Consider the following 23,196-nt stretch of genomic DNA (forward strand, 5'->3'; position numbering starts at 1 on the left):
CCCTAACCCTAACCCTAACCCTAACCCTAACCCTAACCCTAACCCTAACCCTAACCCTAACCCTAACCCTAACCCTAACCCTAACCCTAACCCTAACCCTAACCCTAAACCACCTATGTGCATGGTACGGCTGAGGTGTATTAAGACTCTGTTCTGTGCTCCCGTGTCTCTTAGGGAATATTTTTGAATCACGAGAGTGTAATTCGTTACTATTTCAAAAGCGCAATTAGGATCTAGAAAGTCTCTCAAACAGTTTTCTTTGAACAGAATATCCGTTGATGCAGATCTGTAGAATCAGTGACACAATGGAAACGGATCGCAGCTCAAACAACAGAATGTCATACACATCGCCGTTCTTGGAGTCTTTCAATCTCACACTTTCTCCTTATCACAGAGAGAGATTGGAGAAGATCGATAAGGCTGACTACTCCTTTGTTCTTCGCAAGGTATCCGAGGAATACAACTATGCTCTCTCCGACAAGTAAGTCAATTGAGTCGCTTTCATCCCCATATCTCATCATTTTCGCAGGTACCTCAAAGCTGGCATTGAGAACTTGAAGCGTTACTATGCTGTGGCTCTTCTGGACCCTCTTAATAGACATGCCGTCTCTCGCGCGGTCGACCCCTTCTGGTATGTCAAGACGATATTGTCGATGTACCATTCTTAATTTGTATGTCACAGGCACTCGCATGTCCTGTTCACCAAGGAATATTTGACCTTCTGCAAATCAGTTTATGGCGCGTTCATTCACCACCAGCCTCTTGACATGGAGGATAAACCGGAGGTCGAGAGAGTAGGGGCCTTGTACAACTTCACTCTTGCGACTTACAAGCATATCTTCAAGACCGTACGTGTGCACACGATCAAATGCCTAGCTGTCAATTAATTCATTTCTTCTGTGCAGGTGGACCCCGAGTTCTGGCCTGAGGCAGGAGTCATCGCAGCGATGCCCGTCTGCCTCCATATGGATTTGAGGGAGCACGAGGTAGAGAAGCACGCCCTCTTCCAGGCCCAACCAGATATGGGATATCAGTTCAAAGCCGGGCAAGCCATCGAGATGAAGGCCTAGATGTTTGAACTATCCCGCACAGAGAAAGCGCTACATCTCTATAGATTCTGTCAGACTGCCCCAGGACATTCGTTGCGGTACTTGTTTCGACTCAAGCGACCCAACTCATGCTTAATCAGAAGTATGAATAAGGCTAGCAAGGGTATCTTTATACAAGGGGATCATACACTCACTATACAGATATGGGGGTTTTCCCCATAGCCATTCATTCGTCATACTCATCAATATGCACAGAATGACCCCTGCCTGTCTAACTGCTCCTCGATAGATTCTCTCAATTTCACCGAAAGTGGACGTTTTGCATTGTCATTGGCTGACAACCCCTGCAATAATCCCTCATTCCACTTTCGCTTGAAAGAGTCTTCCCAATAAAATATCTAAAGTAAGGTTCAACCTGAAGTGGTGATCACGCTATCTCATTGGCCAACTTTGCTTTTTTTATTAGAGAGTCTTGACTTCAAGCTATATGAATGATCTAAACGCGTCGACGCGCGTAGGCGTGTATCCTGGAGACCTATTTGCCAAGGCATATGAACTTGATGAGTTAGAAAGTTCCGTTACCATCATCTCGCCGCAGATATCGATTCCAGAGTCGAGGTTTCTCCACTATGAAAAGATCATTCGAAAGTACTCAGACTACTTAAGTCACGGGACCGGGATCTCGTCAGCCCGAGATCCCGTCACCCGCTTTCAGCCTCAAGCCTACGGGGCCTGGGTTCCGGACGTGGAGTGTTATTCCTGAGGTGAGCGGGTTGAAATGGGCGAGGGGTGCTTCCAGCCTCAACACCACAACCTCGATATCTTCAACTAGATGGAAGTCAATGAAAACAAGCTCAAAATTAATCCGGTTTTTTCCTACTAATAGAAGAAGTTTATATCTATTTAACAACTTTAAGCAAAACCTTATTTCTAATCTATTTGAACTCGGTTACTAGGCCCTAAGGCGGAGGCCGATTGTATATAAATGTTCTATTAAGCTAAGGACGCCGTCTGGCTGAATTGCCGTAACTAATTGCCGGTGCGGCCCCGCTAGTTCGAGCACGTCCTTATGTTATCCATCGGCAACGGCGGCGAAGTCGGCTCCGACTCTTTGTTTCCGCCACTAATTCCGAACAAATCGGACGTGACTCGGGTAAAGTGGGGGACAATGCAAGCTGTCTCTAAAGTGCTGGGAAAGATCTAATCAGATTTGCAATCATAAATCCGTGCGGCAGCCATCGCCGGTAGGGCGACTGCGACACACTGTCAACTCGCACTTGACCCACAGCGCAAGTCTCGTTATACGAGTCGGGCTCCGATTTCACAGTGAAACACAACCTGTTAAAGCTGAAGTGTCCTGCAACCGAAGCTTTACACTCAATTGTTCTAGCTGCCAAGACTCACACTTCTACCCCACGACTTCGGATATCTCAACTACTGCCCGACTAATCAAGATGCTGCAACCCTTGAAGAACGTTGTTGTCCTCGGAGGATCGTATGTCGGTCTTGTAAGTGTCTCTTTGTACTTGGGCTATTGCCTATAGAATAACTGCTAACAGCTCGCCGTGAGTTAGGCCGCTGTGGGCGAGCTTGCCGCTGCTCTGCCAGCATCCCACCGCGTGAGTGAACTTCCCAAAAATTAACATTTAAAAGAGTGACGACTGACTCGCAGGCGGCAGATTTTGCTGATTGAACCGCACAGCCACTTTCATCATCTCTTCGCATTTGTGAGTTGCCAGTATTGGCACTGCGCCGTTGTGATTTATGACTAAACCGTGATTCAGCCTCGTTTCGCAGTCCTGCCAGACCATGAGCACAAAGCCTTCATTCCATACACAGCAGCTTTCTCAAAGTCATCCGACCCATCGCGGCACCAGGTGATTCAAGCCCGCGCCGAATCTCTCGGCCCCAACTCCGTCATTCTGGATAGAGGATGGCAAGGTTCAGGAGAGATTCCATTCGACTATTTGGTTGTCACAACAGGCACCAGATTGCCAAGCCCAGGGACCATGCCCGGTGATGACAAGCCATCGTCGGTCGACACCTTGAGAGCGCATCAGCAGGCAGTTCAGAAGGCGTCTTCTGTCATTCTCATCGGAGGCGGCGCGGTGGGCGTCCAGATGGCTACGGATCTTAAGGAAATTTACCCTGACAAGGTGGTGACTCTTGTTCATTCGCGAGAGCATCTCATGCCTCTTTACCACACCAAGTTGGATGAGATTATCAAGACTCGATTCGAGGAGTTGGGAATCAAGTATGCTCATCAAGCTGACCTCCTCGTCTCAATAGTTATTGACATTTTACTTTAGGTTGATCACCGGCTCCCGGGCTGTGATTCCTCCTGGCGGTCTTGAGTCCCAGACTTCAGTCAAGCTACAAGATGGTCGTGAACTCTCAGCGGATCTCATCATCCCCGCAACGGGGCAAACACCCAACAACCAGTTCCTCCAGGATCTCAAGCAGACTAGCGAGATCCCTCTTGTAAACCCGGCAAACGGCTTCATCAAAGTGCGACCGACACTGCAATTCCAAGACCCAGCATACCCGCACATGTTTGCTGCTGGTGACATTGCCGACTCTGGTGCGCACAAGGCTGCTCGGCCTGGCGCTGGACAAGCGAAGGTAGTCGCTCAGAACATTCTGGCTATGATCAACGGCCAAGAGCCGACAGAGCACATTGTAGTTACTCCGCCAGCAATTCATCTATCATTGGGACTGGTGAGGCCACACCCACGGGTAACTGTTGAAAAGAAGTCGCACTGACCGAGACCTCCTTTTTCCCCCGACATAGAAAAAGAACTTTGTGTTCAGAAACCCCGATGTTACAGCAGGACAGACTGAGCCAGCAGTCGTGCCGCGAGAAGAGTAAGTTACTACCGTTTCATGGCCAACCGCTACCGAGTACTGACTTTTATGCAGGGGAACAGCGGACATGAACATTGAGGGCGTGTGGCAGCGAAGAGGTGTTCGTGTCACCGACCCTAGAGAGTACCACCTGTAATAATAGAAAGAGGGGAGGCCACCCACTGTTGTAGGAACCTGCAGAGAAAGACGGCAAGATGTTCTGATGCACAATACACCGGTCATTAGACAGACTTAGAGGCCGATCAAACAGTTGTCGCTAACCAGTATATGTCGACCAAAGACAAAAGGCCAATCAAATAAAAGAGAAATCGTGTTCCAGACGTGTTTTCAAGCGGAGCCGATAACAAAGACGGGGGGTTGTTCAACAGATTCACTGTTCCGGGAACGGTTCCGACAAGTGTCGGAATAACGCCCCAAGCTCAAACCTGGTCGATGTCCAGGCTAAGACTGCTAGTCAGCATCGTAAATACTCTCAAAATACCTGACTCTCCTATGTATCGCTAGAAATCTGATAAGTGTCAAATCAAACTAATTTGGGGTGACAAAGCCTGTTGTGTATACGAATCCTGCTTTATTAAATCGTGACTACGCATAGCCCCCCGCTAAATGTCTTCTCTTACTTCCCATCGCCGTCCTCATTTGTAAGATAAGGGTCTAGGGTGGTCATAACTTCTTCATGTCCGAAGCATTCTACCAAGTCCCAGGCTAATTGGTAAGCACCTTGTCCCTCTAGGGCGCCATCTTCCAACAACAGCTCGACTATTCCACCATGACCACTTTCAGCAGCTAACATCAAAGCGCTAAACATATGGCTTTGCCTGTCCTCATATGCCTGAGTCTCGTGTTGTAGAAAGATTTGTACCATAATGTACCTCCCAAGCTCGGCAGCCCATGCGAGAGGTCCGTCATTGGAGCAATATCCCCAGAGATCCGCACCATGAGCGAGCAACAGCTTTACCATTGCCTCGCTTTGACTCTCAAACGCAAGCATCAAGGGCTTGTGGTGTTCCCGATTCCTAACCAGTGAGTCACCCAGACATACACATTCGCCTACAAATGTACGCGAATTCCTCACAGGATTTGATCAAACATCTACACAAGTCTAGTAAGGCTTTGACTTTGTTGACGAAGTACTGTGCCAATAACGAATTCTATCACCTGTTCGCCGTATTCGAGCATCGTGACATTCGCAATGCTCGCTCGACATAATGGCCTCAACTTGAAGTCACATTTATACCGCCGAGAATGGACTTTCATTCTTCCATCCTCAAGTACAATAGAGGTCAGCAATTCCAGCAAGTAAATCTACCATTATAACGCCTCATCTTACTTATTCATGGCATAAGATTATCCAGACATCATTTTTAGTAAGTTGAAATGCAAAACAACTGCACAAATGATCATATTGCCAATACGGCCGGTTACTATCTATAAACTCTACGCCGAATCCGCTCGAAACTGCGCACTTTAGGACTCTAGAAACTCCGACCATTACTCCAGGCCACCCCAAGTCGATCGCGCCTCGAATGCTAAGCCCGCTGCCTGACAACAGTAGGATAATAATGAAGAGGCAAGGATGCAATTTCGGTGTGGCTAAAAGTAGGTGGTTTGGCTTTTGCTAGAGCGGCTTATCAACTCAACACTGGGTGATGCTAATGAAATTTTGCTTTGCATTACCCAGAGAGGGTGTCTCTTTCCGTGCATTCGGCGTAAATTTCCCCAATAAAGTTAAAGGACATTAGAGTTCGCCATGTCTCCACAAGAAAACCTATCCTGGACGTGGTCGTCAAGCTGCCTGCCCCTTCAGGTTACTGTCGTGGTAAAACTACCCCGTACTGAACAGGAGCTAGCATTCTATTCGGACTTATAAACTCTCACTTTGCAGGTACGGAAACGACCTAATCACTACTTGGCACGTCTACAGTGAGTAAGGCTGTTTGAAAAAACGTGGGGTATTAGGAAGTTGAGCTACCTAGTTACTTAGAGGTTTTGTGTGATTACGTATCGGCTTTTAGGCTAAATAGATTGATCTGCGTGGATACGAGGTACTCCCGCAATTTTTACATTTATGTATTGTCGTGCGGGAGGACTGAGATGCATTTTACATGTAGGCTATCCTAAAATTCATGGAGATCTCCCTTTTACCCGCTTTAGTGTGAACCATTGCCGTCGTTTGGTTGAAGTTAAAACACAATTCTATTATCCTTGATCATATTGCTCACGCGCGCCAATACTATCATTCTCTACTATTTCAGGTTGAATGACTGAACCGCACGAATGATGTTTCTGAAGTAAAGCTTCATTTGAAAAGGTGCATATAGAGTGATCCTGGTATTTATATTCCGCCGTCCACTTCTGTAGGAAACGAATCCCATTAAGTAATCAACGCGATTAGATACGAGAATCTTCATGATTAATTGCAAACATCGACACGTCCAGTATGATGTTTTCTTCTAAGTACTGGGTCGATCTTTCTTTTTTACTGGCTCTAAGTCTCTCTCCTTTTGGCTCAGGGATCGTCAGAGCAGACAATCCGATCATCCAGACCGATTTTACAGCAGATCCGGCGCCGGTTGTCTACAATGACCGCGTCTACCTCTTCACCAGCCATGATCAGGATTCCGCAACCACTTGGTACAACATGAAAGATTGGCTGCTATTCTCGTCAGCAGATATGGTCAATTGGCAACATCATGGCTCACCAATGAGCCTTGAGACCTTCTCCTGGGCTACCGTAGACGCGTGGGCAGGGCAGGTAGTTGAACGCAACGGCAAATTCTACTACTACGTCCCCATCAACCGCGGCCCTACCTGGGCGACCTTCGCCATCGGAGTGGGTGTCAGCGACAAGATCGAAGGGCCGTATGAAGACGCTATCGGCGGTCCGCTTCTCGCTAATGGCCAATTCGACCCTACTGTCTACATCGACGATGATGGCCAGGCGTATCTTTATTGGGGCAATCCAGACTTATACTACGTCAAACTGAATGAGGACATGATTTCCTACAGCGGTGACATCGTCAAGGTACCCCTCACAACAGATGGCTTCGGCGATCGCGGTAACGGACAAACTATGTACCAGGAGGGGCCTTGGTTCTACAAGCAAAATGGCCTCTATTACATGGTCTACGCAGCCAAATGTTGCCCTGAGAACATCCAGTACTCGACTAGTCCAAGCCCGACTGGACCTTGGACCTACGGCGGTATTGCTATGGCTACTGGAGGAACGAGCGACACCAATCACGTGGGAATTGTAGAATTCAAGGGCAAGCAGTACTTTTTCTACCACAATGACGCCCTTCCCGGTGGTCAATCCTACAAGCGATCTGTCTGCGTCGAGAGTTTCAGTTATGGAGCGAATGGAACCATTCCGCAAATTCCGATGACATCCGAAGGTGCAGCACAGATTGGCTCCTTGGACCCTTTTGTCCGTCAGGAAGCCGAGACGATCGCCTTTTCGGAAGGCGTTGAGGCTCAAATCACTGCCTCTGGTGGCATTGCCGTTGCATTCATCAACAGTGGTGATTATATCAAGGTCAAGGGTGTTAACTTTGGCACTAGAGGCGCGAGCCAATTTCGTGCCGCTGTCTCATCTGCAACCAATGGCGGCCGCATTGAGTTGCGTCTTGACAGTCGCAGCGGACAATTGATTGGGACGTGTACCATTGGGAATACTGGGGGTTGGCAGACATGGTCAACTATCACATGCCCTGTGAGAAATGCGATTGGCAAACATGATCTTTTCTTTGATTACATTGGTAACGGCACTGAGTATCTGTTCAACGTCGATTGGTGGCAATTTTCGTAGTGCTTGAGTTGTCAAGACTCCTATTTAAGTAGGTAGCTATGTATTATGGGAGCTTGAAGCCCGACCCCGTCAAGGTCGATCTTTTGCGCCTATGAAGCCAGCCAAAATCCACTACATAGGAGATGCCAGTCCGCATTATATCTTCTTCAAGCCTACCCATGTGTCTTCAATAACGCCAACATCATTTACAACTCAGTCGATGACACACGCCAGTCTATTCATGTATCATATTGGGGCTACCTCTGTTAGACAATCGCGACAACCTCTCTGTCCAGCGATTGAGCCAAGACCATCTCATAGTACATTCCCCGCCTCTGGAAAAGTTCCTCATGAGTGCCGTCCTCAGCAACTTGGCCTCTGTGCAGCACAAAAATTCGGTCGCAGCGCTGTATAGTCGACAGGCGATGAGCCACGGCAATAGTGGTCCGGCCAGGCTTCTCTCGCGCGACCGCCTCGATGGCAGCTTGTACCAGCACCTCGTTGGCGGTGTCTAGGGCGCTAGTGGCTTCATCAAAGAGCAACACCTCCGGCTCGCGGATTAGCGCTCGAGCGATTGCGAGACGTTGGCGCTGACCCCCGGAGAGAGCGACACCGCGGTTTCCGACGTCGGTCGCGTATCCGTCGGGCAAGCTGCTAATAAAATCATGCATGTTGGCCGAGCGGCACGCGCGCTCCACGCGATCATCTGCATCGGGCGCCGCCGCTTCATCGTCTAGAAGACCAAGGAGAATGTTATCCCGGATGCTGCCCTGGAAGAGCGCGGTATCCTGCGACACAAGGCCGATGCGGGAGCGGTGAAATTGTACGTCCAAATCTCGGATAGTTGTGCCCTCAACGAGGAGCTGTCCAGAGTTGATGTCGTAAAATCGCTCTAGAAGGGCAACAATGGTACTTTTACCGCAGCCCGAGGCGCCTACGATGCCAACGGACTGGCCCCTTAGGATCTTGAGATTGAGACCGTGAAGTACAGAGCGATTTGGCCGGCTGGGGTATGCAAAGGTCACGTCGCGGAATTCGATGGCTACCCGGTTGTTCTCGCTCTCCGGCAATTCCTTGACGCCGGAGGAGGTATTGATGGGAGGCTGCGATATGCGCAAGTCAATGATGTGATTTGCCGCCGAATGTGCTCTCGAAACGTCTGTTACAAAGGTACCCGTTAGTATTCTAGTCTTTCACTGCCTGAAGAATCCGACTTGGGATGTGTGGCTTGATGAAGCAACTTACTCGACGAAAAGCCGAACAGAACGCCGCCCGATTGCGACCCCATAAGCACCGCCATGAAGACAATGAAGAATGTTCGCATATCGTAATGACCCTCAGACAACAGCTTTCCGCCATACCAGAAGGCCAGGCCCGTCACGGCCATGTTGATACTTTCAGCGAATGCGTGAACAACCATCGTAATCATCTTGCTACGTAGTTCCCGACTGGCACACTCATCAAGACGAGACTTGAAGCCGTTCAAAACCTTGTCTTCCAATGTCAAGCTAGAGACGGTACGAATGGCGCCGACAGCCTCGGATGCAAAACGAGCGCTTTCCAGGTACGTCTGGGTCAGGCGGTCCTCGTTGGCCATTTCGAGTCGCAGGCGGAAGAAACCGGCACCGAAAAGTGTCGGCATGCCGCCTGCAATGACGACCAGACCCAGACGCCACCCCATGGCGACTGCCAGAACAAAACACGAGACTATGTCAACAAATATGACGATAATAAGAGCGAGGTTGGTGGACAGCAAGTTTTGAAGCCGCTGAGGATGCAGGGAGAGTCGGCTAGTCATCTCGGACGCACCGTGGCCCGCGGTGTCAAAGAAAGAAACATCCTGCCGCAACATTGCGTCGAAATATCCCCGGCGGTAGAAGCGCGTGGTGTGGAACGATGCTATAGTCCAGAAGAACCCGACGCCAAGGTAGCACACAAAGACACCTAGGCTGAAAACGAAGTACATCAATGCCCAAAAGTTACCGCGCTCTACCAAGTAGTTGCCGGGAAGAAGCTGCAAAGTCGGGAGACTGGATCCGAAAAGGACTGCCTGCGCGGGGAATAGGCCACCACCAGCTGCCGAGGATAGTATGCCAAAGAGCCAGACTGGCCAGATGTGCCAGTGCTCCTTCCAGATGATAATTCTGAGGCACTCCGCGATGGAAAGCTTGCGAGAAACATCTGCGTCTTCGTCCTTGGCTTCGTGTTCAATCTCGACTGGTTCTGCGGCAGGATAAGATTGCCTGCTTGCAGATTTCGACAAGACCACCGGTTTGTCATCTGCACTGTCGGCTGAGCTATCGTCCCGGTATGGATCTTCCGAGGGCTCGTATGTCTCTATACCCGCTTGTGCAGCTGCCGCCTCGCATTTATGGAGTGTCTGAGCATTGACAAGCTCGTGGTACGCCCCCCTTAGATCAAGTAGCTGCTGATGGGTACCCTGCTCAACAACCTCGCCCCGACTCAGTACAACGATCTTGTCGGCCTTCTGGACCGTTGAAAGTTTGTGCGCAATCATGATTGTAGTCCGCTGCTTAGAGACATTGTCAAGGGAAGCTTGTACTTTTCTCTCTGCCGTAGGATCCAGGGCTGATGTAGCTTCGTCGAGCAGGAGGATCTGCGGGTTGGAGATGACACTCCGGGCAATGGCAACACGCTGCTTTTGCCCTCCACTCAACAAAGCGCCGCGTTCTCCAACCTTGGTGTCATACTTTTGCGGCAGCTCCTGGATAAACTCGTCCGCAAACGCCTGGATGCACGCTTGTCGGACAAGTTCTCTCTTCTCGGGCTCGGGGAGATCGTTCATGGGAGTTCCGTATAGTCCATGGACTACATTGTTGTAGATCGTGTCGCTGAAAAGGACTGGTTCTTGCTGAACAAGGCCGATCCTCCCACGCAACCATCGAAGGTCAAGGTCAGCAATGTCATGGCCGTCCAAGTGGATAGATCCGCTAGTTGGGTTGAACCACCGTTCAACCAGTGCAACAATCGTACTCTTTCCAGAACCAGACGCACCCACCAATGCCGTGACCTTTCCAGCCTCAAAGATTAGGCTGGCGTCACGCAAGACTTGAACAGAGGGCCTTGACGGATAGGCAAAGCTGATGTTGCGTAGCTCGACCAGGCCTTCACACTTGTCAGGCCGCTCACCGGTGTCGGCTAAGGGATCGATCTCGGACTTGCGATCAATCACCTCAAACATGCCCTGAGCGGCAGCTGAAGCCTTGGCAAAGTCACCGAACCCTGGGGCCACGTTGGAGGCAGCGTTTGTACCCAAAAGGACCGCGAGCAGCACTGAGATGATTTGCCCACCGCCACTGATCTCGCCGCTGTTGAGCAGCTTTACACCATAGAACCAGGCAAGGGAGTACGCACAGTAGATCGTGAAGAACTCCACACTCCACTGGACGCCGATGACGGGACCCTTGCGGAAGCCAAGCTTCTGCGCCCCTGCCAGGTAGTCGTCGTACTTGCGGCTCAGCTTCGCACTGGCATTGTAAGCCGTCACGATGCGGGTTGAACCCAGAGCCTCCTCAACCAGGCCACCGGCGCGGTTATATATCTCTAGGATCTTTGCCTCAATCTTGGCGTCTGATGGTGAATTCTGATTAGCGCTGAGCAATCAATGCAGGAGGACAGCACATTTACCGAGACCAAAAGTGATTTTGAACCCGATGAAGAGAATGGGCAGCGAAGTAGCCGTGACAAGGGTAAGCTTCCACTGCCGCGTGAAGGCTACTACAAAAGCGGCAACGAACATGGACATGTTCTGGATCAGGCTGCCGACCTTCTCGGTGCTGCCGTTTTCCACCATGTCAGCGCTGTTTGAGATGGTGGACACGACGGTGCCAGGCGCACAGGAGTCGATGAAGGAAACATCCTGTCGGATCATCGACCGGATGAAGTCGACGCGAAACGCCCTAGTCACACGAATGCCCACAAGACCGAAGCACGTGGAGTGCACGTAGACGAGAAAGAAGCGGCCGATGAAGAGATAGAGCAGCCAAAGGGCGTTCTTGGACATGTTGCGGTAGAGGTCCTGTCCCGAAATACTGCCATTTTCATAATCATTGAATTGATTCACAGAGGAGCCAAACACCACTGTCATCAGTGGAGGTAGGATACCGGAGGCGATAGCAGCAATTAGGCCGATGAGCCGGAGGGCGTGATCCAGCGATGTAGAGTAAGACCAGTGCACGCGGAAGAAGAAGTGGAGCGACCCGGGCTTCTTCCCTTTACTGTCTTTTGCTTTGCCATCGTGAATTTGGTCCTTGTCGCTTATCCCGTTGTCGACTTGGCCTAGTTCGCTGTTTCTGGAGTTGACGGCGGTGTCTGTCTTGGCGAGCGTGGCAGGGGGGGCCGACTTGTCTCCGAGGTCTGCCATCTAGGACGTTGACGTTCGCGCAAGTGCTTGCGACTGTTCTCGCCAAAATTTCCTGTGAACAAAATAGAGGACTTTTGCCGAATAAGGTTGGTCGGTAGAAGCCCAGTTGTTAGAAAAGAAATCCAACCACGGCCAGAGAAAACAGGTGGGAAAGGGAGTTGCGTGACGCCTATCGGAAAAGGGTTTTGTGGACAACTGAAAGGCGCCCAGACAGCCTAGATAAGAAGAGTTGGACGAAATGCATCACTGTAACATGTGTAACGGCACAGTATCTTCGCTTACGATACATAAAGATGATTCATGTTCATACAGGAGACGACATCGCGAATGCGGAAGGTCATTTCGTATCCAGATGATGCAAACTTGTGGGTCTTTTGCAGCATGTAGGGGTCCTGGAGTCTAGATCAAGTCCAATCTTTGAGCATCACGTTTGATTAGCTCGGTAAAGGCTTGATCTACGGTTGGTGCTTATCTTGTTGGTTGTGTACTTGGCCCGTTGTCCGCACTGTGTTCGCCATAAACGGTGGTTCACTGTAACAGACACTCCGGGGTTGGAATATAATGTGTGTATGGGAGCTGACTTGGGACACGTGTACTCCGTATTCGTAGTCTAGACTCTAGAGTCTAGAACGCCGGGGGGTTGTCCATTGCGGGTCGTCCCGTACGTATCGTCTGCCAGGACAGGGGAAGGGGAGCAAGGGGGAGAGGTGCCGCGGTGCCGCGGTGAAGATTACATGTAGACACACCCTCACATACTATACCGGTTAGGACCGTATTGTTAGCCTGTACAGGGCTAGTGACGGCTCAAAGATGCACATGTACGTCGGGCCTAGATTCGATTACTCGGCTTACAAGATGTGTGTGAAACCCTGCAGGCTTACAATATAGGAGGCGTACAGCTATCTGTCCCTCGACAGGCGACATCACAATGTTCCAGCCATCGGTAAGGTATGTCGGTGTTGTGACCGCGGTTACAATGCATGAAGGAACCTTTGTATGCAGGGACCGTTATTTCCACGCGGCAGGGGGTGAATCCTCTTAGCCGCGACATGGTATGCAGGGACTTCCGACACGGGCAGGCATCTCACTTTCCGAGTATCACATCAGCCACGCCTGATTCTGCTCCCACAAGTATCACTACCGGACAGATACTTCAGATGCAGGTAAGCAAGAAAGCCTATCTTCAGGCCCAGATCCCGTTCGCTTCATTGATATGCTTCGGAAATAGCCTGGACCTAAAGACAGATGGAGATACAGCGGCTAAAGCCTCGCGATGCAAGGATGAGGTCGCATGCTCTTCTACACGTGTACATGTGCGGAAAGTTGTATGCAGGGTCTACGGTTTCGGCCCAAAAGCTCACTTCCCCGGCTTACACGCATCGAGAAGAATGGTGGGCAAGATATCATAGGCGCAAGGCATCTGGAAGCGTGGCCTCTAAGCCATCCTGTTGCAAACGAGGAAGCGGACATTGTGAGATGGCGGGCGGAATCGGGTTTTCACGGATCTTGTAACGTAAATGGTTGTTCCTCCAATCATTTCCTCTCCTGTCTGGCAAGCTTTCGGGAAAACGGCCTTTCGCGTGAATGCCTTCAGACCCATTATCGCAGGCAGACAAAAATAATGGTAACGCCATGCTAGGTTATCCAATGAGAAGAACAGGATACGTGGAGAAGGATGAAGCCAAGCTTCACCCCGGAACATGATTTAACAGATGGAAGAGAGGGTAAGCCTCGGTATTGCAGTATGCTCGGAAACGAAGTCCTACGCTAGATGAGGGTGACTGGGTGCCGAACAACAGGTGTACTGGGGGATCGTGTGATAGGAAACAGCGAGCCGGGAATGACAACGAACACTGTGAAGTGTGGTCATTCGAACTTGATTGGCGAGCATAGTGGTAGGTTTACGGGTTTTACCTCGACGCCGAGATTTGGCTCATGTGTAGCTAAGTGCCTGGCAATAAAACCAGTCGTTGGCCCTGAAGAATTGGTTTCTTTCATGAATTCTTTCTTTCTTATGTTCATACAGAAATTGCTTTTGACCCACTGCCTTCCTCGAAATGTCCAACATAGAGGTTTTGATCAACACTCTGGCCACTGATGCTGCTGTCATCGAGGAGCCTAACGGCACAATTTCCTCGCTGGCAGGCATCTTCCCAAAGGCAGATTTTCTTTGGTCATTGAGCAATTTAGGCGAGACTAATCGTGGCGACTTGGCTCGTCGCTTGTTTTTTATTTGGACAGGCTACGTTGTTGTACGATGTATTTACAACCTCTACTTCCATCCTCTTTCTAAGATCCCCGGTCCATGGCTAGCTGCTATGACGCCGCTCTGCGACTTTTGGTACGATGCCGTAAAGAACGGCAACTACCTTTGGGAGATCCAGAAGATGCATGAGAAATACGGTAAGCCCGATCCACTTCATTACTCTTACCAACAGACATCATCGGGCGGTCTCTTGCGCAGATTGCTGATTGTTACTGAAATAGGCCCCATTGTTCGCATCAACCCCAACGAAGTTCACATTGATGACCCAGAATACTATCAAAATGTTTATGTCGGCGGCACTCATCGCATTAACAAGGACTCGTCGACCGTAGCCGGTTTTGGTGTCCCTGCATCCGTAGCAGCCACCGTGAACCACGCCCAGCACCGTTCACGCCGCGGCTATATGAACCCCTACTTCGCAAAGCGGTCCATCGTTTCCATGGAGCCCCAGATTCATGAACGTATCACGGCCATGCTGAACCGCCTCGATGGTGCTCGCAAGGACGGCACCAAAATCTCGCTGGACCTCGCGTTTTCCGCCATGACTGCAGACATTATCACCCAACGCTTCTTTGGCTACCACTACGACTACCTCAGCATCCCCAGCCTGGTTTCGCCCATTCGTGAGGCCTTCAAGGGTGTTTCGGAAATCTTTCACTGGACTCGCTTCGTGCCGTGGGCCATTAGATACCTCAAGAAGCTGCCCATCCCAGTTATCCGTCTCATCCTACCACCCGTCGCGGAACTCCTGGTTCTACAAGAAGACATTAAAATCAACATCAAGAACAAGCTCGCTAGCGAGAACAATAGTCTTCAGTCCAAGTCAATCATAATTGAGGCCCTCGGCGACTCGCACGTCCCTGCACAGGAACGCACCATGGAGCGTCTTGTAGATGAAGGGCAGGTCATTATATTCGCTGGAACAGAGACATCATCAAGATCGCTTGCTGTGGGCATGTTCTACCTGCTCGCCAACAAATCTCTTGTCAACAGAGCCCTCGCTGAGCTCTCCAGAGTGGACCACATTCCCGACGAAGAGCTCACAATGAAGGATCTCGAGACACTGCCCTTCATGGTACATTTACTTCCCTGTTCACTGATGGCGCACGCAGCCGAAGAATTTCCGTCAACTAACCGAAGTCTTAGACTGGCATTGTGAAAGAAGCTATCCGCCTCTCTTACGGACCCATCACCCGTCTTCCAAGGGTCTTCACCCACGAGACGCTACAGTACAAGGACCATGCCATTCCTCCTGGTGTAAGTGCTTATATAACCTTTCTGGACTTGCGAGCACATTTTCTAAGATGAATCACAGACGCCTGTAAGTCAGTCGACGTATTTTGTGCACACTAATCCCAAGTGCTTCGTGGACCCCTTCACCTTCAACCCAGACCGCTGGGTAGAGGCAGCCAAGGCAGGGTTTCCTCTGGAGAGGTACCTCACGAGTTTCACCAAGGGGTCCCGTCAGTGCCTCGGCATCGGGTTAGTAAAAGCATCCATTAATCCTGTCTTCCGTCGCATAATTCTAATGACCACCGATATCCAGCTTAGCTCACGCCGAGCTATATCTGACATTTACCCGCGTTCTTCGTAACTTCGATATGGATTTGGTGAACACTTCGATTGCAGACGTTCAGGTCCATAACGTCTTGATCATTGGGCAACCCAAGCTCGAGAAGGATAAGGGCGAAGGACAGGGTGAAGTCGAGGTGATGGTTACACGCAAGCTAAGGCCCTAAGATAATGTTGGTTCCGCGGAGGTGTGGATGTCTGATCTTTCCAAACGATGTTTGGGACACTCCCTGAGGACCAGGAAAACTGGCAGAAGCTCTGATATGACAACGCAGAAACTGTATAGCGTTTTTGATTTTTTAGATTGCTGTCTCAATTTAGTTGTCCCGGTCGCTTTTTTCGTCGATATTGTTTCCACGTGCTCCTAGGCTTGCAAAGTAGGTTCGAGGTGGATTGAACTTCCAATAAGTTGTAATTTGATGATGTATTGCTAAACATGACTCGCCGTCAGAGTATTTGACCGAATAAATAATAGTAAATTGAGCTTAAACTGCAATAAAGAGGGAAAACCAAACTTGTGGTGATATTCCAAGCATAGAGTCACCAAAAGCCGTACGCGAGTAGCTTGAACTTGCACAAGACCACCAAGGAAATTGTCAGGGTCAACCTCTGTGAGAAAACAATACCATATATGTGACAGCTAATGAGACCCAAGTACATTCGCTCGAAATTCTGTCGCGAAACGGAGGTATGTTAATACGAAAGTTCAATTATCAAGACTCCGCCTATCCTAAATACAAAAATTTATAAAGCCCCAGATCAGGTAACCATGATCCCCATGGGAATGACTAGATATACTCCTGCGGCCAAAACTTCTTTGCCCACTTTGATACAGCACCCACAGTGTTGCTGGCATTGATAGACGTCTTCGGAACTAGTGGTGTCGCGACTTGGACTACCTCCTCAACGCTATGATCCTCAACAAGGTCAGCAACAGGAGGGTAAGCCCACTCCTTGGGGTCAACAGCCCCAACGAGGTCACCGGCAGCCTGGTACCGACGGAACTCCTTCGCCGTGGCAGTATCACCGCCAGCAGCGCTAGTGACGAGTTCACGGAGACGGTAGCGAGGATCGCTCAGGTGCCAGGTGACATAGCCCTGGCAGAAAGTCTGGAGGGTGTCGGCGATGCTTGGATCCTTGTCAGCAAAGACCTCGACGATCTGCTCCGAGCAGCGGATTGTGTCGCGCGTCAGCTTGTTCAGCGCCTCGGCCAGCGTGATGCGGTCACACTTGGCGTAGTTGTTGACGAGTGACGTCTGGTCACGCGGCTCATCGAATTCTAGAGGGTTACAACTCATTTAGCGAGTGATCTTGGCAAACCGCTTGTGCCTTGGCGAGCACGCAGGCAACGAATCGGATCGCACGGGGAAGAAACAAGCTTATGATTTAAGCTTCACGCTTCTACCCCGCCGACGATAATCGGCTCTGCATCAATGCCAAGCTTGCACTGGAGATGCGATAAGGTAATGAGCGTACCTTTGTAGAATGATAGTAGGTCGTTCACAAACACCATCCAGTTCTCCATTTGAGAGATGACAGACGTAATCTCAGTAAAGAGCACCTTTTCGTCAAACTGGGCTTTGGGAAAGATGGATGCTCCGACGCAGTGGCCGAGGCCGTTCATGCGACGCAGAAAGCCGGGGAAGTCGTATGAGCCCGGAAAGCCCTGGAAGTTATGTTGCTCAATCCAGCAACCCTGGAAAACTGTGGACCGTTTAGCTTCCTGCGCAGGAACATGAGAATTGTGGGCATTCCAAGGCTCCTTACAGTCGGTCGTGCTCCGGACCAGGTTTAAACCACAGTATGGACCGTAATGGCTAAGCACAGTTGGGAACTGCGCGTTCACCATCTGCCACCAAGGGTGCCGTTGAGGCTTCCCGGCAAGGAGATCCTGGTAGAATGACTGCATAGTTGCGTCGGGGTCATCTTGGCTGTCATCAAGCACTAGCATATAAGTGTAGTGGATGCTCAAATCTGCCATAACCTCGGGATCGACGCGCACCCAGGCATAGACTACCATAGCCACAATTGTCTGAAGAGATGCCTGGAGACGTCTTGGGCTGGCTTTGATTAGACGCTGCTGCGTCGGCTGGGCAAAGTGCTTCGCCGCCTTAGCGTAAGCATAGTGTAGGTTACGGACCCTCTCCTGGTGTGTGTAATTGGTGTCGTTATAGTTGATAATGCTCAGAAAGCTCACGACAGCATCAAGATAACAGTCTGTGGGAAAGCTTGCGGTGTCCATGATGTTTGCTGCTGCCTCCGTTTTGTGACAAAATGGGAAATGACTCAATGAGGGGGAATGGATGAAGAGAGACTAAAGCTTCAAGACAACTTGGAACATGAGGAAATGTGAAGACTTAAAGGGCAAATATGGCATCGAGAAGTTGCCTATTTGGCTTGCAGCCAGATTAGATGCTACTGTTACTCTTCACAATCTCGCACGTCTGGTGTTGCCTGGCCCCGTGAAGCAAATGCCCAACACGTATCATGCAGCGCCAATATCTTTCTTACACCTGCATAACAACGTTTTCCTTCGCATAAAGCTGAAGTACGCAAACAGGAAAGGTCCATAAGTATTTCGCCGTGTTGAAGCTGATTGTTCTGCCCCCTCACGGGTTCTAGGCCGTGTCTTTAGCTACAAGGGGGTCAGACTTTGTCGTATTTGGTCAAGTTTGACATCTGTACGTCTTAGATGGATGGCTAGACGACAACATCATCAGCTGGATTTGGAGGACATTGCGAGCGCGCGTGAAGAAAATACCCCAGTCAAATCACAAAAGGGCCCGACGAGATGGAGCGATACGTTGATGTATGTACAGATACATCAAGTTACAACTGCGCGAAGAAGAGGGCAAATCCTGCTAATTCTGCAAGGGTTTCGGATCTCATACACATGGCTACGTCTATTTCGGCCTAAAGGTCACTTCGTAAGCCTGCAAGCCCCTCAATCACCGCTGTTGCGGTCTGTTTGCGGCACAAAACATGAGATACGATATGGGCTTGAGAAGCAAGACCTAGGCCAAGAGGCCTGGGGGCGAGACTCGTAAACTGCATCATGCTATCCATGTTCGCACTCGGGCTCATACTACGTGTCTAGTTAACGGGAAATCTGGGCCTACTTGCTCTTTCATTTGCCGCATATGAACATGCAGGAAACCACTTGGTGTTGTGGCCTCCCCCATACTAGGACACCGGAGAGTTACGCTGCATACAGGGGACTTATGTTGTAGACTCCTCGTGGACTTCTGCACCAGCTCCTTCAAGTCATCCTTCTGATTCAATGCAACTTTATCAGTACACACCGTAATCAAAGCGAAGAACACTTACAGGTGGACTCGCAGCCGGCGGAAGTCCACCGCATCAGCCGCAGAGATCCTCTAACGATCTAGCCGAGGCGGCAACTAGTATAGGCGCCGTGAGTTTCCGAACCCGCTGCTAGTGCATAACATTGAATTAGTAGGCGCAAGGCACTGTTTTCTGTGTGTGCAACATATCGGTGTCTAATACCGAGGAGTCTAGGTGAAATGGATACTCATGCAACGTAGCCCAGGAATCTGCCAATAAAATTGCCACAAAGCCGCTTCTGACCCAGCCGAATCTGATTGCACTGTATTGCGCCATGTAATCGCTGGGAATAGTACGGCTTGGTTTACAGCCTCTGTGCTGACATCTTACAAGGGGATAATATGACAACAGGGGCGGTAGGGCTTTCTATTAAGGGCAACTCGTTGGTCAAGCTTTTGTGATCCGTTTTTTGCATATGCAACACATAAGTACCTACTCCGCACGGATTGTGTGCGGGGTGGGTGTGCGCATATGTGTGATTACCCCCTGCTACTGATTATGGATACTACGTGAGGTGGATTTTCAGGGACATTCCAAAACGGTAGGCCGTTTACGGGCGTCATTCTCTGTTGCCTTACTTGTCAGTGTGTTACTGAGTAGTGATAAGTAGGGGCGTGGACCGTACGTTTCCGCCCATGTATCTCGGAGGCTCTGTTCGCAGATGGGGCTGGACCCTGATGCTCAGGGTCCTTTCCGTATGGGCCCGATAAGAGTCTGGGGTTGAAGACACTCAGGAAATAAGTGCGAAGCTTCAGGGTCCGTCCCACAACCAAAGTACTTTGAGGGCAATGGGAACAGAGACCCGGACCGGAAAACAGGATTCTAGACCTTGGGAGACCTAATCTGGGAGACCGAGTTGGACCGGAGTATGGGGCTTATTGCCATTCCCACAACACTGATTGGCCGTATCAGTGCGACCACCATGATGCGTATTGTTTTAGCCGACGGAATGCAACAGTGCTTGCCAAAAGTACTATAAGCGCAGGCCGTTTGTGAGCAATCCCGGCCAATGTTAACGGCTGTGCCACAACACAGCATCTCGTATCGTACTGAATTGTCGCGATTTCTTTGATTTTCCCCGTCGAACGTCCAGTAAACCATCGTCTGAATGTGCGAATGCCTTGCTTCTAACGCGTTATCCGATGGATTGAAAGGCTTAGTCAGAGATTCTCACAAACATTCGCGATTGAAACGTAAAATGGTACCCTAAGACATCGTAGCTCGTTCTCTACATATCAAAATGAAGAATACTCGTAGAAATGAAAGACAACACCAATAAATCCAGCGAATTTGGACATAGACATAGAGTAACGAACTGTGAAGATTTTGCGAAAGCTGATCGCTGTCCTCGAGTTCATCTTCTCCAAATGCGATGAAGTAGCGTACAACATTGGGTCAAAGTGTGCATGATTGTTCTTAACAACATGGATTCATTCTGAATTTCTGAGGTTATCCTATTATCCTGTCTAGTAAGGCTATTATTTGGCGTGAATCACCACCCGACTCACAGCTCATTTGCTTGAACCTATTACATCATGACTACAATATGGTGGGATGTGAACTACATGCAAACGTAGAGCCTGTCGCACCGAGTGCAGCATGCAAATCATCTACAGCTCAATCTCCTCCTTGCGGCGGCGAATCACAATTCGTGCATTGTCGTTAGCCGACCAGTACAAAGCCTGGAACGTAGGATCCGTGGGAGCGCCCGGAGCCAGCTTGAAGTCGTACTTCAGAAGGATGTGGCTGAGGGCGATCTTGAGCTCGTTGGCGGCGAAGAAACGGCCCGGGCACGCATGCTTGCCCATGCCGAAGCCCAGGGCATCGGGTGTCGTCGACACGAATTGTGCCGTCTCGAGCCCTTGCTCCTCACGCATGCGCAGGAAGCGGTAGCCGTCAAACTTCTCTGGGTTGGGGTACTTGTCTGCATCCCAAGACTTCGAGGTGGATACCATGAGCTTAGTGCCTTTGGGGATCTTGGTACCGTCATGTAACTTTGTGTCCTTTAGCGCGATACGACGCATGACAGCTGTGGGGGACTATGTTAGTGGCTCAATTTTTGAAATTGGAGAAATGCCCATAGATATGTTCTCTTACCAATGGCTGCGGGCTTCATGCGCTGACTCTCTTTAAGCACACTGTCCATAAGACGCAGCTTGTAAAGGGTAGACTTGCTCCACTTGTTCTCGGACAAGACGGTAATGACCTCCTTGCGCATGTCCTCGACCAGCTGGGGGTCCTGGCAGAGATAAATCATGAGCGTGCTCAACGAGTCTGACCCCGAAAAGTTGGCGGCGATGGCCATCATAATCTGGGCAACGGTAGCGTCATAGGGACGGCCGTTGGCCGCGTCCTCCATCCACTGCATCGCATCGAGGTGGCGAACGGGTTCGAGACCCTGTTTCACCCGCTTCTCTTTCTCGCGGCGGCGATTTTGGAGGACCGGATCGACAATGTTGAAAGACGTCTGTAGCTCTTGTCTGATGGCTCGGCACCGGGGCAGATACCAGTAGGCAAGCGGACGCAGGAACCTGGGCCATAAGCGTAGGTCTTGCGCGGCCTGCATTGAGTCCCTGGTGTAGTCGACCGTGACCTGAAGCCAGTCATCATTGCGACAGAGCTCTTCGCCGAGGAAGACTCGGGAAGACAGTTGGGAGACGATCTTGAAAGCGAGAATCTTGAGCGGGATCTCGTGCCATTCTGTCGTTGAACATCAGCATTTTCTCATCCTGATTGCATCACACATCAAGTCGACTAACCTGCTTTATTCGTAAAGTGCTTTTGCAGCGCATGGCTTGCCTCCTCGGAGAGGGGAGTATTGAGTCTGGCAATATCCTGGATGAGGTTGATCTTGACAGCATCATGAAAGATTCTGTCACGGGTTTGTCCTTGGCGAAAAGGAGCAAAACCATCCAGACTGGTGTGCATGTCCTACATCAGAATAAGCTTTTTGTCACAGCATCAGTCTTGGCCACAGTTGCTCACCTCCTCCACGTGCTTGCCAAAGTCAAGTGCCTCGTCGTCCTTCATTCCACTGGCATAGTCGGCAGAGAGGAGAAGCTCAACGCCATTCTCAGTTTGCACACGGAACTTGTCGCCAACCTAGCAAAATCTGTAAGTTATACTGTGCGACCCTAGTTTTTCGTTAGTGGGGATTGATAGCTTACATTGAGAAGGGCATGATCAAGAATATCCTTGGCATGGTTGCAGAACGTTTTTCGCTGCTCCTTGGCCGTCAACTGCCACCATTTCTTGCCGTTGACAAGAGGGAGACTGGATATGTCATTCTCGTCCTTGCGTGCGAAAATAGTGAGTCTTCCAAGGATTGCACTCAAGGCCAGTGCAATTACAACACCAAGACCCTCGGGCGAGAAAAACTGCTGCAGAGCAGCAAGGAGCGCGTCTTCTATCATGATGCTTCTTTGACTTCAAACGTGTAAAAAGATTATCTACAGAGACGGAGATCTCATAGAGGGCAAAGGTGGTTGGGAGATTGAAGTAAGGAAATGATTATGTTCTAGTTCGGGACCGAGTCACCTTGCGGTGAGCTTGCCATCCAGATTGATGAGTGAAATTACCCGAGTGATCTTGCTATGCAATCGCGGTTTGCCAATCAAAGGCATTGACAAACGAGCTCACTATCATCGCCACTTCACATATCACGAACCTGAAGCTCTGTAGCCTGAATGCACTTGATGCACGGAGGAACTTTTGCTTCGAGGTCCCGGCCAGAGCTGCGCAATCTCACGACAGAATCTTACACCCCATGTGAGACGTGTTCCAGGCCACATCTCAAGTTCGCCCGAAATGGCTGCTTGCTTCAGATGTCGTGATAACACAAGATATCAGTCACTTTGGAGCCTCAGCAAACCCATGCTTTCCTGATCTTGCGGTTCAATTGTCGCGGCGGGACAAGAAATTCGTCCGA

At 50.1% G+C, this 23,196-nt stretch overlaps 7 protein-coding genes across 7 annotated transcripts; 4 read left to right on the forward strand and 3 right to left on the reverse strand.

The window, feature by feature from the left end:
- Positions 1–305: 305 nt before the first annotated feature.
- Positions 306–1,070, forward strand: CPAR01_14201 (uncharacterized protein; the record flags this gene model as incomplete). The annotated part of the gene is made up of 4 exons (XM_060498452.1): positions 306–481; positions 530–631; positions 683–848; positions 906–1,070. 4 exons carry the CDS (start codon positions 306–308, stop codon positions 1,068–1,070), a joined length of 609 nt encoding a protein of 202 aa, XP_060342513.1.
- A 1,433-nt stretch (positions 1,071–2,503) lies between these two features.
- On the forward strand, positions 2,504–4,050 carry CPAR01_14202 (oxidoreductase; the record flags this gene model as incomplete). Its single annotated transcript, XM_060498453.1, has 7 exons — positions 2,504–2,557; positions 2,624–2,668; positions 2,729–2,776; positions 2,834–3,303; positions 3,359–3,767; positions 3,841–3,914; positions 3,969–4,050. 7 exons carry the CDS (start codon positions 2,504–2,506, stop codon positions 4,048–4,050), a joined length of 1,182 nt encoding a protein of 393 aa, XP_060342514.1.
- A 2,304-nt stretch (positions 4,051–6,354) lies between these two features.
- CPAR01_14203 (uncharacterized protein) lies at positions 6,355–7,722 on the forward strand (the record flags this gene model as incomplete). The annotated part of the gene is made up of 1 exon (XM_060498454.1): positions 6,355–7,722. One exon carries the CDS (start codon positions 6,355–6,357, stop codon positions 7,720–7,722), a length of 1,368 nt encoding a protein of 455 aa, XP_060342515.1.
- Positions 7,723–7,967: 245 nt separating this feature from the next.
- Positions 7,968–12,085, reverse strand: CPAR01_14204 (multidrug resistance protein 3; the record flags this gene model as incomplete). Its single annotated transcript, XM_060498455.1, has 3 exons — positions 7,968–8,860; positions 8,947–11,292; positions 11,350–12,085. 3 exons carry the CDS (start codon positions 12,083–12,085, stop codon positions 7,968–7,970), a joined length of 3,975 nt encoding a protein of 1,324 aa, XP_060342516.1.
- A 2,057-nt stretch (positions 12,086–14,142) lies between these two features.
- CPAR01_14205 (trichodiene oxygenase) lies at positions 14,143–16,090 on the forward strand (the record flags this gene model as incomplete). Its single annotated transcript, XM_060498456.1, has 4 exons — positions 14,143–15,426; positions 15,498–15,608; positions 15,667–15,833; positions 15,898–16,090. The coding sequence occupies 4 exons, from the start codon at positions 14,143–14,145 to the stop codon at positions 16,088–16,090; spliced, it is 1,755 nt and encodes a 584-aa protein (XP_060342517.1).
- Positions 16,091–16,711: 621 nt separating this feature from the next.
- On the reverse strand, positions 16,712–18,165 carry CPAR01_14206 (trichodiene synthase; the record flags this gene model as incomplete). The annotated part of the gene is made up of 2 exons (XM_060498457.1): positions 16,712–17,202; positions 17,400–18,165. The coding sequence occupies 2 exons, from the start codon at positions 18,163–18,165 to the stop codon at positions 16,712–16,714; spliced, it is 1,257 nt and encodes a 418-aa protein (XP_060342518.1).
- Positions 18,166–20,878: 2,713 nt separating this feature from the next.
- CPAR01_14207 (p450 monooxygenase) lies at positions 20,879–22,681 on the reverse strand (the record flags this gene model as incomplete). The annotated part of the gene is made up of 5 exons (XM_060498458.1): positions 20,879–21,297; positions 21,366–21,968; positions 22,028–22,199; positions 22,254–22,370; positions 22,436–22,681. 5 exons carry the CDS (start codon positions 22,679–22,681, stop codon positions 20,879–20,881), a joined length of 1,557 nt encoding a protein of 518 aa, XP_060342519.1.
- Between the last annotated feature and the right edge of the window lie 515 nt (positions 22,682–23,196).

Source organism: Colletotrichum paranaense (assembly GCF_030867605.1).
Source record: "Colletotrichum paranaense strain IMI 384185 chromosome Unknown Scaffold_15.1, whole genome shotgun sequence".
Classification (NCBI taxonomy): domain Eukaryota; kingdom Fungi; phylum Ascomycota; class Sordariomycetes; order Glomerellales; family Glomerellaceae; genus Colletotrichum; species Colletotrichum paranaense.